This window comes from Takifugu rubripes, chromosome 4, assembly GCF_901000725.2.
Source record: "Takifugu rubripes chromosome 4, fTakRub1.2, whole genome shotgun sequence".
In the NCBI taxonomy this organism is placed as follows: Eukaryota; Metazoa; Chordata; class Actinopteri; order Tetraodontiformes; family Tetraodontidae; genus Takifugu; species Takifugu rubripes.
The window spans coordinates 6,702,703-6,719,974 of NC_042288.1; the positions used below are offsets into that span (position 1 = coordinate 6,702,703).

General features: G+C 43.2%; 1 protein-coding gene across 2 annotated transcripts in view; it reads left to right on the forward strand.

Moving 5' to 3' along the window:
* Nucleotides 1-453: 453 nt before the first annotated feature.
* Nucleotides 454-17,272, forward strand: part of slc8a1b (solute carrier family 8 member 1b) — a 72,135-nt gene continuing 55,316 nt past the window's right edge. Inside the window, exons 1-4 of one of the 2 annotated variants that reach the window (XM_029834836.1) lie at nt 454-882; nt 7,440-8,355; nt 9,381-9,545; nt 9,737-10,527. In XM_029834836.1, the coding sequence (XP_029690696.1) occupies nt 7,477-8,355; nt 9,381-9,545; nt 9,737-10,527 (1,835 nt within the window). In that variant the 5' untranslated portion in view covers nt 454-882; nt 7,440-7,476. The remainder of the gene's footprint in view (nt 883-7,439; nt 8,356-9,380; nt 9,546-9,736; nt 10,528-17,272) is intronic. The other variant, XM_011603106.2, reaches the window with a different exon arrangement.

The window sequence follows — 17,272 nt, forward strand, 5'->3', positions numbered from 1 at the left end:
CTCTGACTGTTGCTGATCTGTTTGAATTTCCAGAGCGTGGACATCAATACTCACAGTTGCTAAACACTCAGTTGGTTTTTGAAATTGCTCATGATTTCTCACCGCTGTTGTTCCTAAAGGATAAACATCAGCAGCAGAAGATGGAAAATAAATATTTTCAGGTTTTCTTCTGGCTCAACAGCTGCAGGAGATGCTGTGAATTTACACTTGGAAGTGACATATTCTCAGTTGAGGACTGTGATGTCCTGACGTGTGTCTGAGGGTCTCACTATTGATTCTGCTTTTTTTTTATTGATAGTGTAACAAAAAGGTGAGAAAATATCAAAAGTGAAGCAAACGCTTGCAGGGCGATCAAGGTAATAAAGCAGACCTGCACTCACACGCACTCACGCAAACGCGGCCTCTCTCGTTGTCACACTCGATCCTCTCCACACCCCCCCCCCCTCTTTCTTTCTCTCCCCCTTCTCTCCTGCGCTCGCAGCGAAAGGAGACGGGGAGGGAAGAATGAGGAAGAAGTCGGCGGTGCTGCGCGTTTCGTCCCAACAAACACGGGTTTGCTGATAAGGCGCCACTCCGGTCATCCGATCATACAGGTCTCCCTTAATGGAAACGAAGAGTAGGCAACGGCAGCAAACAACAGCAACAAATAAAACGCTGTCGGTGCATGGGAATCTGGACTCCCGTCAGCTGCTTTTACGCGTCTCGCTTGGTGGATTCACCGCCTTGGCTGTCGTATAAGAGCTCCCCGCGTCTCCATTATCGTTCTCCACTCCCGGCTCACCTCTGCTACGCCTCCTCTTACTCCGTGTGCTGCTTCTATTACTAGATCTACAGCGCTGCTCAGTCTCCTCGCTGGATTCTTGGGCGCACTCTGGATAAAAGGTAAAATGTTCTCTGGCTCTCGTTCATTGCTGTTTTCACTCTTTACTCGCTGTTTTGTGGGTGGAAAGCTTGTTTTTGGAGGGAACCAAGTGGCTTGAGTGGGATGCAAAGGGCACCCGTAGCCTCACGGGGCCCCGAACATACCCGAAAGCACCATGCGTCGAAAGGTTTTGATGTGATGGGAAGACATTGTCCAGCTCACTACCCCACATTAAGCTTTACTCTCCGCTCCTTTTGTCCCGTGTGGCACAAAAATGTAAACAGAGATTAGAGCTGGATTAGAAATCATCGGATCCCGGTTTTCCCACTAACGCTGAACTGCTGTGCAGCATCCATCCCTCACTCACCCTCCTTCCCCGCTCCACTCTTCTTTCTTCCGTGTCTAAGTCTGACCGCCTGCCTCACTTATTCCTGGAGGAATAATAAAGATGCAGAGCACGTTCAGATAACAGCGTTCTAGCCTTTTTATAGACTTTGACTGTGTAAATTGGGTGGCAGTCGAGCATTCCGGAATAAAATTTAGTTGAGGTCCTTGGAGAGAATAAACGATCCAGTAGCTTTAGGGTACAGTCGAATTCACATTTGCGCAGATCTGCACGCCCCCGTGGTTTGCGCCAAACAGTGCAAAGCTGGATAATGGAGTGCCTTTGCGCAACGGCGCGCACCCACAATTTAGCCATAAATACGGGCTGCTCATGCCCATTTGATGCTGCTGTACAGCTGGCATAAATAATATTAAAGGATGCGGGACACGGAAGCTTTTTATTCTCCTGATGTGACACTACATACGCTTGTTCCTGTGAGTGCTTGGCACACGAGGCAGGTACCAGCAAGGCTTTTCGATAAATCTTTTCCATCTGACTTAAGCGGGTGTTTCTTGCGCAGGAACTGTAGCCAACCCACTGTGGATGGTATGAAATATTAATCTATGCTAGAAGTCTTTCCCGTCGTATTTACCTCCCAGTAGTGGTGTGTCTGGTTTTTGATCAAAAAAGGTCCTGGATGAAAGTGTCTTCACGGTACATTTTAGTTGAGGTTACACATTTATGTTTTTCTTAATCCAAGTGGACCATCATGTTTTTAATCTGTCTGAGGAGAGGCCATATTACAGCCCCCTTCGTGCAGCTCCAGACAGGTGAATGTGTTCAGTACAGAAGTGACTGCACCCAAGGAATGACTTCATCATTCGAAGAAACAGCCATTGTTAGGCAAATCCTGAATTATATTTAAAAAAATTCTAAAGAAAACAGAAAAACATTCAACGGCCTATAATAATGTTCAAAGACAAGAAAGGATCCCATGAGCCTGAGCGGCTTTAAAACAACTATTAATGTAACATCTATTGCACAAAATCAGATTAAGACAATGGAGATTATCTCTTTCTCTTCTGCAAAACTGAACCTGTTATCTGTTTAGAGTAAACAGTGGTGGCACACAGAGGTCAAAATGTCACAAACGCATGTCGAAACTGGGAGGCACGGTGGTGAGGTGGTTAGCATGGTCGCCTGGGATTGGATCCACAACCAGCAGTGACACTGATGAAGACTCACCGTCACACAACAAAATTGATTGATGGACAAATGTATCTTACATGCTACAGCCTATAAAGACCCTGTTTACTGCCAAGTTATTGTGTGATACTTTGACCCAATGGGCATCCATCGACACCTAGAAATGAACAAATATGTGGCCTCAAGGGTCAATGCCTGACGAAGAAGTTCAACTCTCAGAAATCAATATCGATTAGCTGTAATCCATTCTTGACATATACTGGCTTTTTAAGCTGCTACATTTCATTGCGTTGCATCTATGGTGGGACCTGAATGATGTGAAAGCCTCATGAAATCAAATCAAACTGAAGTCATGACAATACAATAGCAAACATTTAAATATATATAAACACAGATGTTTCCATGTTAGCATTTCCACAATCCTTGAGCTCAGTCTGTTTTTCACCTGAAGAATATTCCCTTTTTGCCTCAATCCTACCCTTGTGACAGCAGTCAGCAGTTATTGAGAAAGTTTTTACTGAAGAAATGTGGTTGATTCTCATTTTGCTGGGAACTGAAAAGAACCAAAAACAGTGAAATTACCATAAACCCAAAACAAATAGCTCAACGTTCCAGCCTGGTACATCCTAATCAACGCACGAGCTTCAGCAGTCATTTCTGTCACTTTTTTTGCCAGTAATTTCTTCCCTTAAGTTAAAGTCTTTGCTGGGGTGTTTCGTGAAATTGCCCCGGCAACCTCTCTCAGTCTCTCACTCAAAGCAGAGATGTTCTAATTGGAACCTCGGAGACTCAAACCAGCTGGAGAGCACTGCAGGTTTGCGTGAAAGTAAATGACACTTTCAAAGGATTGAATAGACACAACAACTTAAAGAGGCTCTCTCCGAGCCAGTCACATTTAATTTTCAACTACCACAAGCAGCGTGGCTGCCTGGAATCGAGATGTTGAAGATCAATGAATGAATTGTGGTGATCAAGTGATCATCCATCAATTGATCACCACAATTCAATAGAGACCTACTCATAACGTCACAGAGACACACTGTCCTATGGCTTCAGGAGAATAATCTCTGAGGCGGGGTTTTACTCCTGTTAAAACTGGAGTTTTCTATATGGCCACGCAGAATTCCCAGCATATGGTCTTCACTGGGGTCAGTTATTTGACATCATATCGGTGCTTGTTACCTCTTTCTTTTTCCAATGACATGAGGAAAGAGACAACAGGAGCCTGCTAGCCAGCCAAATTTCATGAGGAGGCACACTCAGTTCAGGCAAATTTGTGCACTATTAGATATGGCAACTGTAGGTAATTGATTTTTTTTTACCTGTCAAACATGTTCAAAGAGATTTAGATGTGTAACAACTTCTAAAACATCCGAATTTCAAATAACCACACACAAAAAATGCTTTTATAGGAGTATTGTGGTGGGATTTGTCCTAAAGATCTATCACATCCAATATCTCTTTTCACAAATCCTTAATGTTGGATCCAACACCCACTCCTAGAATGAAGGCTTACTATGATAAGTTTGAGAATAACTTTTCATCTATTTGAAGACTGATTTATGTACCTTTTAATCTCTTTAGCGATTAAGTTTTTCTGGCTGACTACTTAATTTCTTTTAGTTTTCTGCTGCTGCTCTCCATTCTCTCCATTACGGACAGCGAGAAGCCCTGATGAAACATACAGTGACAGCAGCATCTCACGGCCTCCGTCCCATTATGATAAAAAGGCATCTCGAGCAGCTTTTGGCTAAAAGCGTCCAGCTCCATCTGTATTTGTCCCAGAATGTACTGTCTGCAGACTCAGCCGACTCCGCTGCACAAAAATATGCTTTTGTTGCTTCTCTTCTTCCTGTCTTGCATTTCAATTTTCTTGCCATCACACTCCTTTTGTGGAGTCGTCATCTCCAGTCTTTCTTTCGAAGCTCCCACCCCTCATTCTGCGCTGTTTACGCTTCTATATTGGTTCACACCTCTTTTACTCATTCTTTTACATTTTTGTCATCTTCTTTGGTCTTTGGTGACTGATTTCTTTGTGTTCTAAACACTGCAGATTTGTTTATCAGTTTTATTTTCTGCCACGTCTCTGCCAATATAGGTCCCAGGCTCTTTTTTGGTTGAGCCGGAGGCAAAATAAATGCAGCACCAGAGGCCAGACATGGCTGTATATGGAACAGAGAGACAAGAAGGCCAGTCAACCTGTTGAAAGTGGTGTTTGACAACGATGATGACAGTTTTTGCTGTATATTTGTTCTCAAATATACAGTATCCCACTACATTTTGTAGTTATTTTAGGCCCGTTCAGGCTCGTTATTACTCCTCCAATAACCCATCTAACATGCAATAAACACTACACATAATCACTATTTACTTCATACCTTTTCATGCTCTCTCTCCTAAACTCAAATAAAGAAATTTGTGTCCTCTCAAAGCACCAGAAGGCCTCAGAAACCTCTTTCATATGATATACATGAGCATTTACTTTTGACAATCATTGAGTGGTTGCCACACAGGTGTAATCACTGAAGCCTGAGATGGCATGGTACTGTGCTTTTGTTTTATTATTTAAGTAGTCGGACTGAGTGGTCTGTTTTTGTGTGTGTGTGTGTGTGTGTGTGTGTGTGTGTTGGCTGGGCTTGTCTCTTTGTGCTCTTTTTGAAATGGAACCAGGGTTTTGAGGTCAAAACACCAGGCAAAATGACAGCAGGATAGTCTGAAACCTGATATTTCAATTACCAAAGCCCAAATAGCAGGGACCTATTCAGCTGATGTGCCTCCGTGCTAAGAGCAGATTCACAAACACCCTTGAGTTGAAGTGCTCAAATCAGGAAGAGCACCAAGTTCTCATTTTTTTTAGCCTGTAAAGGCAGAGAGAGTAAGAACAAATGCAGGACATCATTCCCACCGCAGGCGCATAAATAAACAGACCGATAAGCCGCCTGATGGATGGTCTAGAAATAAATTGGTGTTCCTGTGTAAGATCGCGTGGAGGAAAAGAAGGAGCATACACTGTCATTTGGAGGCTCTTTATTCCGCAAATGCTCAAACAGCTGATTTGTTTGTCTCAGTTTTAAACATTGTCATATCACAGTCATCTTTCAGTGGTGAGGTGGAAATGTTATGTAGATTCATTTTGACCTTTGGACAGTTCCAGGGTTCCTCTTTACAGTTAAAGTCATTAACCTCTGCCAGCTGCCATTTTCTTTGCTACATTAGGTGTTCACTGTAACAGCAGATACAACAGAAGTTCTTCCATTAAATACAATTAACCATTGCCCCTTTAGTTTGGGTTTTATTAGATTAGATGTCTTTACAATGGCTGCTCGCGTCCCTTACTGGATGCTAAAAGATTTTTCCGACACCAGCCGTCACAGAGTGCATCCATTCTCAGCAATCATGCGAGAAGAAATACGAAATCCTTAAGTGAAAACAACCAAATCCCCAAACGCACTAAATGATTGATTCCTAAGAAATCCCACAGAAATCCTTGCGAGGCCGCACAAGAACGCGGAGCTGCTGCAACAGCATTAGCAGGCAAAATGCTTCGCTGTGAGATTGAGATTTAATTAAACAAAATAGATCTGTAATTTTGTTCAGAAATTGGTTTCTTCAACGATTGTTTTCATCTTTTCTCTGTCATAGACGTAATGATGTTAGTCTTTGTGCAACTGCTTTGCAGCAGGAAGCTCCCAAAGAAATTACACACCTGCATGCTTTCAACAGTATGTGAAAAAAGACATCACTCTGAGTTCCAAATGGATTCAGTCTCATTTGTTTAATGGCCTAAAGCTTTCTGACTATGATGCAGGAGAAAATATATTTACTGTTGAATCTGTGATGAGTATTCTGGCAGGTGGGGTATTGGGTAAATCGTGTAGTGTCTGCATGCGACATTCAGAACGGTTAATTATCAGGAAACGCATGCTGGCGAGCAGGATTGTGGAAGCAGCTTGTCCTGTCTGTGGATGCCGGTTCTAATATTGATCCTCGACTAAACAGGAATTTGTGGGTCTTTCTCTGGTGGTTCTGTTACTGTATTCCAGGACGTGTTTCCTTTACATGCCCAGTTTTGGCTGTCACTGCATGACATCTCGCAGGAGTTCTCTTCCAAGAACAAGGAGGTTCGAACAATTAAAAAATATTGAGTTGTTTTGGTCTTGACCAGAACACACTCGCTTCTGTTCCCTCATCCCCCAAGTGCTTCATACAGAATGCATATATTCTATCATCTGTCTGAACTGTTTATTATTCCTCAAGTGTGGCTGCACCAAAAGGAGTATTTGCATTTCTTCCCCTATATAGTTAGAAGAGGATACGCTGAGCATGTGAGAAAGTGTGTTAAAATGTGTGAATGTGGGAAAGTTTTCCTCAGATCCAGAAGGACCCATATAAGTTTCCCTTTATCTGATCCCTTTTGTAAAGGCCACCTCTGCACTTAGAGTCCTTGTGCAGTTTATAATTCATTATAATTGCAAAATTCTCTCTAATATATTTTAGAATAGCCTGTTTCCACATCACAGCATCAGTAAAGGGCCTCATCTGGCTGGTATTCTTACAGACGACAATTTATAAATCTTATTTCAGCCTGTGCAGGATGTGTTGGTGTGAAGGAGCGTGTTTATTTTACTTGCGTGTGTGTGCTGGCTCTCAGCGTAATGTGGAGGCAATCACTCGGATGCTAACTGACTGATTTGAAGTGTCACTGTTGGGATTTTGTGGTCTCTGGGAGAGTGTCCTATTTAAAGCAGAAGTCTTCCTCGCGTGCAATTTCACTCTGTTTGTTTGAATGTTTTCAAGCATCTTAAATGGAAGAACTAGATTTGTGGTACACAACAGCCACTCTACGTTGTTAATGTTTGCTGGTCTGATTTTGGGTTCCTCTTTTAACGCAGGCATGACGTCATAAATCCAAGTTTGTCTGTTTGACACGGTGATTTCAAACATCTCAACATGTAGCTAATCTTCCCATTCTCTCTCTCTCTCTCTCTCTCTCTCTCTCTCTCTCTCTCTCTCTCTCTCTCTCTCTCTCTCTCTCTCTTCCTCTAGGTTGTATTTGTCTCACCACCTTTGAAGTCTGGACATCATGATGGGCTGCAGGGGTCACTCCTCCCTCCTGTCACCTGGCCTGAGGCTGGCAGTCTTCACAGCGATTTTCCTCCTCAACCTCCATCCTTCATTGGCCGGAGCGCTCCCGAAGGAGAGCCTGGGGGATTCCGTTTCGGCAGTGTCCGCAAATAAAACCGAGTGCAGCAAGCCTGAGAAATGCTCCGCAGGTGTGATCTTACCTGTCTGGGAGCCCCCAAACCCTTCATTTGGGGACAAAGTGGCCAGGGCCACAGTTTATTTTGTGGCTCTGGCCTACATGTTCCTGGGCGTGTCAATTATTGCCGACCGTTTCATGGCGTCTATAGAGGTGATCACATCACAAGAGAGAGAGATCACCATCAAAAAACCCAATGGAGAGACAACAACCACAACTGTCCGAATCTGGAACGAGACCGTCTCCAATCTCACTCTGATGGCTCTGGGCTCTTCGGCCCCTGAAATCCTGCTGTCTGTCATCGAAATCATAGGTCATAAGTTCGATGCCGGCACGCTGGGCCCCTCCACCATTGTGGGCTCTGCAGCTTTTAACATGTTTGTTATCATCGGGCTCTGCGTCTACGTCGTGCCCGATGGAGAGACCAGAAAAGTCAAGCACCTCCGTGTCTTCTTCGTCACGGCTAGCTGGAGTATCTTTGCCTACATTTGGCTCTACCTGATCCTGTCTGTGATCACGCCTGGTGTGGTTCAGGTGTGGGAGGGACTGCTGACATTCCTCTTCTTCCCCATTTGTGTGGTGTTTGCTTGGGTGGCTGACCGCCGCCTGCTCTTCTACAAGTATGTGTACAAGCGGTACCGGACCGGCAAGCAGCGTGGCATGATCATCGAGACTGAAGGAGACCGCCCACTTCCTCCCAAGGTGTGGTCGCATGAATTAGCAAGACAGAGTGTCTTTATCAGTGCTGTAGCAAAACATAAAAAACAAGTCAGTCAAGTCAGATCAAACAGGTTTTACCATGATGTTCTTTCTGCCATTGATTTCCCTTAAATTCTGACTTAAAGATAGAATAACTTTGTGTATATTTTTATTTGACATCGTTACAGCAACACAGATGATATTAAAAGAAAATATGAATTAAATTATTCTTGAAATAAAACAGCAAACAGATCTCTCTGACAGCTAATTCTAGCTCAGTCACAATCTTTGATTGCCATGTAAATTACCTTTCATTAATTCTAACTACCGGTATTACAGTATTTTAGAAGTGAAATAATGCTAAAAATTCTTAACACAGTGAAGTTAATATTTTGCCTGTGCTTGTGAGTATAAGTAACTGAAGAGTGAAATCCACTATTTTACAACAGAATAAATGAATGTATTTCTACACCCTATCTGAAAAACAGACTGTTCATCAGTTTAAGAGCAGCGTTCCAGTAAAACGTAATTGTCCGTGTCCACGTGGGCTAGAGAAACGAACAAAAGAGCAGATAAGGCTCATTAGTAATGTGTACTGAATTCTTGATTAAGAATCACAGGTCTGCTGTAGAGTGGAGCAACTCATAAAACTAGAAACGTTCAAGGACTTAATGTGGGCGTACTTTGTGTTTTAGCTTTATTTACGGAGGTTAAATTCTCCAAAGAGTTGACTCGTTTGTTTACTCTGTAAATTTTTAAACAGCAGTATCCTATTAGGACATGAAAGGGACTTTATTTCAACTTTCTGCTAAAAGAAATTAAGCCCAATAATGTCCCAGAGGTTTTCGCCCAAGTACGTTTGATCATCCATCTATTTAGGATTTTAATTAAGAAGATGTCTTCTTCTGTAAGGAAATCTTAAAAAAAAAAAAAAATTCCGAAAGAGAAAGGATTTCAAACTTCAGCAGCCGCAGGTAACCGGCTGAATTAAAACTTCAAATCACTCAATAATTCTTTTCTGGCTCAAGGTGGATATTGAGATGGATGGAAAGATGCTGAACTCTCATGGCGTCGACTTCCTGGATGGATCGCTGGGTTTGGACCTGGATGAGAAGGATCTGGACGAGGAGGAGACCCGAAGGGACATGGCCAAGATCCTGAAGGAACTCAAACAGAAACACCCAGACAAGGAGGTCGGTATCAAAGCTTCTGGAGGCTTTGTCATGAGGGACGCACATGTGGAACTACCTATATGATTATCAAAGTGATCCCAAAAGTCCAAATATGGATTGTTTAACCTCCTGATGCTTTTAAGGTGTTTCTAGAACAGTTGTCGTGTCTGTCTGTGCTTGATTTTTTTTAAAATCTGTCTTTGCGCTTTTAGGTAGAACAACTCATTGAGCTTGCCAACTACCAAGTCCTGAGCCAGCAACAGAAGAGCCGGGCTTTCTACCGATGCCAGGCCACCCGTCTGATGACAGGTGCTGGCAACATCCTGAAGAAACACGCAGCTGATCAGGCACGAAAGGCCGTCAGCATGCATGAGGTTCGCTCTGATGCTGGCGAGAACGACCCTGTATCAAAGGTCTTTTTTGAGCCCGGTTCTTACCAGTGTCTTGAGAACTGTGGCACCGTCGCAGTGAACGTGGTGCGACGTGGCGGTGACTTGACCAAGACAATTTCTGTGGACTACCGGACAGAGGACGGTACCGCCAATGCCGGCTCGGACTACGAGTTCACAGAAGGCATGGTGGTCTTCAAGCCTGGTGAGACCCTGAAAGAGATTCGCGTCGGGATCATCGATGACGACATCTTCGAAGAGGATGAAAACTTCCTGATTCACCTTTCCAACGTCAAGGTGTTGACGTCAGAAGGAGAGGAGCCCGAGGACGGCGAATCGGCTAATCATGTGGACTCTGTTGCCTGCCTCGGCCTACCCTCCACGGCCACCGTTACCATCTTCGACGACGACCACGCCGGTATCTTTACGTTTGAGGAGCCCGTGTGCCACGTGAGTGAGAGCGTCGGCACCATGGAGGTGAAGGTGCTGAGAACGTCCGGGGCTCGCGGCGTGGTCATGCTGCCGTACAAAACGGTGGAGGGAACGGCGCGAGGTGGCGGGGAGGACTTCGAAGACACTCACGGCATCCTGGAATTTCAGAACGACGAAATCTTGTGAGTAACTTCGATCGGACTCTGTTTTTTGCAGAATTTTATCAGCTCCCGTGTCATCTTCTACCTGATGCTCATGATTTTCTTTTCACACCTTTCATCCGTGTGATATTGCAAATGTTGTTGGTGTGAATAGTGAGTGTGTGTGTGGGATGTGGTGATCACAATGAATGAAGAGGCGGACTGCTCATTGGAGGACTCTGGACAACAATCCATTTCTAAACCTCTTGACCAGTCTATACTTGTGTTTTCTGCTCATTCTCAGTCTTCCCTTTCATGTTCATCACTCTCTTCATTCTGCTTTCCTCAGTATTCTGCTGCTGTTTGAATCTTTTCTGACACCTATTGATTCCTGCTCTCGGTGTTGCCGTACGGACGGTAAATTTAGCTTGTGCGTTGCACTTGCCAAGAGCTCGGGAAGCTGCGTTAATGTTGGCTGTCTGATGGTATGAATTTTAACTCAGTGTAATGACAGGATATGGAAATCAAATGAGAAGTGTTGAAGCTTTCTTGGCATTTATGGAAATGGAGAGAAACCAGGAGGTTTGCTGGAAACAGTGTACAGTGTTAAACAGTGTTAAACAGGCAGAAGTGAATCATAATGTTAAAAAGGAACGTTTATCCTTTTTCTCCGCAAATTTCCACCACATCAGCTCAGAATGCTTCCTTCCTTCTTATAATCTGTCTCACCATGAGGTCCATGACTGTTAATTGACCACACATCGGGAGGCCTTTCGCCACAGCTGGCTTCGTTCCCGACCCACTGGTCGTGCTAGGAATTGACTCCAAATATCAGCCAAATGTTCCTACAAAGCCTGGCACTTTGGAATGAAAGCAAATCTATTTTCAAAATCCTCTTTGTGTGTTGAATAGCGGCGGATCTGTCCCCGCGCCATAAAATGATTGTCCTCGCTGGTGTGTCCATGTCACGGAAGACATGCTGGACAAAATCATCCAAATAAGTTTGTCTTTACTTGGTTGGGATTCGCAGTGGGCGGCTTTCGTTTTGTCTGGCACACGTCAGCTGTTATTTGCAACACATCGCCTTGGAAACGGAACGTTTGCTCGAGTGCTTGTTTGGAAGTGTTCAGATTGTCGGTGAGGGAGGACGGTTGTAGTGACATGAAACAACACGCTGAGGAACGAATGGGAAATATGCTTGTTGCCTTTTTCTCTTTTTGGTCAGATTTCCTGCTGCAGGGACATTTTCAGACCACATAGTTTCCACAGTGTATAGCTCTTACAGCGAGGACTAAGTGGTTTTAATAGCACATTGTCCAAGTCAAATGATGCACTGTTCTCCTGGCTGGGACAGTTAATGTGTGCACATTCATTTATAAGAAAAAAGACCCCAGTCGGAGGATAATGCACCACTAAATTGCACCAGTAAATCTTCAAGTGACTTCCATAACTGAACACATGCACACGTAACCAGAAAATAATCCCCTATTTTCATCCTCAATCATCTCTTTAGGCTTCTGTCCATGAAAGTGCTCACAAGCAGAACTTGAAAATCACATTTCGCAATTAACTAACAGAGAAAAAAAAGGTATTTAACAGCCATTTAATGCATTACTCACTTAACGTACCAGCAAGTTTTAAGTCTCTATAATTAGATTTTCATGAAATGGGCTGGAAAATCAATTCAAGATTGTTAATGGTTTGTATTGCTTGGCCCATTTAATATTGTTTGCCTGCGATGGCATCCAGAGGCATCCATTCTCAAAATTGGATGTTCAAGCGGTTCAATACTGTTTTGAAAGGTTTGTCAGCTGTAAAAACACAAACACAGTAGATATTCATGTAAAGAAATAATGAATCATATTTGTTCTTCTAAAGTTTTTTATTCTTTTAGCGGTTGTTGCTGCAGGCACAAATCTTAGGTGACATATGCATTACTGACCCCATGTTGTCATACTTGGCCTAAATTTGTTGCTGCTGCTCGCCTCAAGTCTTGCAATATGCATTTCCATATATATACACACACACGGTTTCAGCATCAACACGATTCTCCAGCTCCTGACCGTATCGCTGTGGATGTTTTCACAATTGAGGCAAATGGATTACAAAATAAGTGATCTAAATAGGACAGCCCCCAGGCTAATGTCACAGAGAGAGGCTAATGGGAGGAGGGACAGCGGAAAATGAGAAAGTTTGGAGTTTGCTGAAGTTGGTTCGTTTCCCTTTACACCAAACAACTGTGCACCTGAACACTAACCTCTGAGACAGTCTCTGGAGCTTTGCTACTGATGTTATCTCGATCGTTAGGAAAATTAAGTAAAAACATCACAGCTCATCTCACCTAAGGCTCATCGGTAATCTGCACTTTTCAGTTTTTTTCAGAGCAGCTTTTAACTGTAGCTCTATTTTTATTTTAGAGGGTCCTGATGGAATTACCAGACCATTTAATGCAAAATGGGTCGATTTTCCTGTAGCTGTTGCATCAACGCTATATTTTTAGATGGAGATGGGGACGGATTGAATGTCGGATGTTTCGGTAAAATGTGCATTTGTTCATTAAATATCAGTCATGCCATGTTTCCACGACAACAGGCCAGTGATTCATTGATGGGTAAAAAATAAATTTATACTGGAACAAAGAAAGAGAAGAAGACAATGGTAATTACACATTTTCAATAATCATACAGAGAGGAAGGCAGCAGAGAAACATGGTGCATTTGAGAATCAAATTACACACACACACACACACACACACACACACACACACACACACACACACACACACACACAAACCGTGTGTCACATTCCAATAACTAAAACGGATTGGCCTTTGGAGATGCATGCTTAGAGGCTTCTTGCAATGACCTGCATAACACATGAGCTGTAAAAACATACACGTATAGTCGTATCACATCTTCAGAAACAATGACCTCTCCGGGGTTGTAGGTCAGGAGTGTCCACATTTGTACTCACCCTGTAGTGACAGAAGTATCATTGGTAATAAACAAAGCACTCATTAACGCAGGAAGATAACAGGTGTTGTAGGAGAGAAACCTTTAGATGAATAAAACAGTGGGTTTGTTCTGGTGTGTGTTTCACATCAACTTGCATTTATCTTGTTAGATTCTTCTGTAGCGTCTGCAAACAGCCGTTAAAAAACATTATCTACACCTTTTATTTCCTCCCAGACAAAGACGGCCGTACTGCAGAAGAAGTGCAACGGTTGAGCTCCTGTTACAGAGAACATGATAATAACAGCTCTGAGGACTGCAGCAGGAGTCCTGCACCTGTTACCGTGTGAGGGTACACCCACATGAATGCTCAGAGCACCAAAACAACTGTTTCTCAGCTTTAAGTGACACCCTGACTTCATGGAGATACCATTAAAATCCTGCTCTGTGATTAAATAATCAGCATCATTCATCATCCTCTCATGGTCTGTGTCAAGATAAATGCTTCAGTTGCTGCACCTATAATTTTGACTGATATTAATTAACTTAATTAAAAGGTCAATAGATCAAGTGGATAATGAAGACGAGATTAAAAACGTGTAAGTGTGCCATTTAAAAAGGAGAGAATGAGCAGTTACAGAAAACAGCCAGGAGAGGCTCTGAGAATAAACTTAACCTCTAGAAAAATGAAATTTCCATCAAGCTCCTTCATTTAAAGAACGAAGGATCCATCAGCATGCTGACAAATAAGCTGCCTCTGGAAAACAGCATCACCGTGACAACTATTGAGCTGGAAAGAAAGAAAAACTGTGATGCTTGAGAAGAGGAAGGAATGAAGAGGTAAAGAATGATAAGATATGTGAATGAGACAGGGGTTTTTGAGCCCCAGAGGAGAGAGAAGCCATATTCGAGCAGGCAGATGGGGAAGATATCCTCGGTTTGATGCTGCGCTGCCAGATGTGACCACCAACTGAGCGAAATGTTGCTGCCTGCTGTTTTTTGGCACGTCCGTATGAACAAGAAGGCAATGACCATTTAACAATAATGAGACGAGGATCGCTGCTGTTAAACAGCTCCTGCGTGACATTTTGATAGCAGTGAATGAATGGCTGAATATTAAGAATAATTTTCACAGGATTACATCACATTACCGCCTTCATATTCAGGTTATTCTGATCCCAAAAACTGGTTTATCTGAACATAAAGCCACATCCAAGACCTCCTTTACACATTATTGTTCCAGCCCTGGTTTTATTGCCAGAACTAACTTACTCATCAACGCTTAATCATAGTAATTAACTTTTCATTATATGTTATAATAGTTAAACATCTAAAATAATTTAAAAAAAAACTTGAACAGAAGTGCTGTTAAACTGATCTAAATCCAGTTAACAGAGGTAAAAGTACCTTGTCAGTAAGTTTATTTGTTCCCTGAAGTGTCACCTCGCAGGTCAGTGAAGGCAGAGTGGTGTGGAAAAACCTTTGTCGTCTGTGAGCGTCTGTAACCTGCAACAGAACCCTTTTTTGCTCTGTGCCTTGAGGGAAGCGCCTCAGTGAGAGCAGGTTGCAGTCGCTGGCATGTCCGCCTCTCTGTCCTAAGTAGTTTTAACAGATGACTGTGAGCAGGCTAATGCTATTATGCTGATGATAATTTTTTGGCGAGGGGGCCTGCGATATTAGAACTGAATCTCTCCTGGTTATTTATCCTCTGAGTAAGTCACAAAGACAGTGTGTGCGTGTGTGTCTGTGCGTGCGTGTGTGTGTGTGTGTGTGTGTGTGTGTGTGTGTGTGTGTGTGTGTGTGTGTGTAATAACATATTATCCTTGTTTATTGCCTGGATCGTTTCAGCTGAATGCTTCAGTTTGTCTAATAACCTGCTGCTGTCTGCTACTGTTGGATCTTGCCGTCTTTTTGGTGTTTAATGTTAAAATGCCTCACATGTTTCTGACATGACATGGACGGAAAACAGATTGTGACTTTTATGGCAACGTGACGGCTCCAGTGCTGGAAATGACAGTCGTATCATGTACTTCGCCAATGTTGAAAAAAGTGAAATGAATGTCTTCTGCAATGAAAATCTTGTTCTGTCATCATATTCGGACCCATCAGGACCCATCAGGCCTTCGCTGAGACTGAGAATGTGGCCAGTCCTGACAAGAAGAGGAAAGCTGGGCGAGGTCGCGTTTAACCGAAGAACTTAAAGATCTGTTTCAGCGTGTCTGTGTGTATTCAATGTGCCCATTAACACTTTTTCCATATGCAGAACACACCAGTCCTGCTTGTTCTTTTTCTCTAGTCCTCTTTTGTTCTAGCCAGCATGCCTTTACAATAGCGCGGTGTTGCTGCGGGTAACCGCGGCGATGTCTTCTGCAGTATGTGGTCAAAGGCTGCCGGTTTTCTAGTAAAAGCTCAGATCATTCCACGCTCCGCTGGGCCCCCTCTCCTTTTCTCAGCCTCTTATTGCTCCGCATTGATAGGGTGAAGAGACGAGAGGGAAAAGGGAGATGGAACGATAAATCAATGAATGAAGGAGGGAATGAATACAGAGTGGGAGTTTAAAAAAAAGCAGAATAGATTCTATCCAAGGTAGGAAAAGCCAATATGCAACAATTTCACAGTAGCTGAAAAACAGTACATTTGTTCCAATAAAATCCTGGATTCAAGCTGGTTCTAAAGCTTTATTTATAGTTGTGTTCCCCTTCCGGCAAGTGTTTGATACTTGTCATCCCCTCTTGCTCCCGTCTTTCTCATCTGGCTGCTGCAGAAGGAGTTGTACTTGGTGTGTGCTCCATTTTTGAGTCCGTCCACCCTTGTATCAGTGGGTGGGTGGGGTTCTGACCTAAGTGTTGCAGCCAGCTTCTAGGGGACAGTGTTTCTCATGTCTGTAGCCATAAATAGAGCCATTCAGCTGCACTGTCTACGAGATCATATATTTGGAACTGCTGTTTGCCAAGACTGGACATTAACTCAGCAGGCATTAATTCTCAGTCTTTATGTGAAGCTGACGCTCTAATGCGGCCATAAAATTTCATTTACATTTCTTAATTTAATACGTATTTCAAACAACTGAAATAACGGGAACACCAACACAAAAAATACTGACAGTTGTTCAATATTTGCAGTAAACAACAGATTGGGGGGACGCGGCTCCAGTTTCATTTGGGTCAGGGTTGGCATGCAGGACCCCGTGTGAATGGACTTGTCATAAGCCTTTCTCAAAATAACCCCCCTCCCGACAAGCTCCTTCCTCAAGCACCATCACACACAATCAGATGTGAGTTCAAAAGTGAGTGTGCCTTAGTGGTGATTATCGAAAAGCTCACATGCGTATCTGGACATGCACGGACGTTATCCTGTAGCATCCTGAGCCAGCAGCTGAGGGCCTGACAGCGTCATCCTGCAGTTTAGTGTCAGATTTATTGTGAGAATTTACTGTCACCGCCGTAAAACGTCTCTTACTACCGATTGGCTTGTTGGCACAAAATCAGCGTGGTAAAGTCTGTGTGACCTTCAACCCTTCCTGTCAGTCATCTGTCCATCTGTAAATGGTGTGGGCAGCTTTAGGTGGTTTTTACATTAAACTGTCAGGCGTCTTTCTCCTATGAAAATGATTTTTGACATTTCTTTCCCACATATCCTGTGTCCAATAAGAAACCGCTGTTGTGTCTGAGGTCTTCTGAAGCTGCATTTATCTGCCACAACTTAGAGACTATCATTAAAGGTCAAGCACGTTAAAATGCCCACTTGTGATATCTTTGCAATATATGAAGAAATGATTCAATATCCAAGACAAGTCTGTAATTTCTGAATGGCAGTAACACTGTGACGCCGTGAGG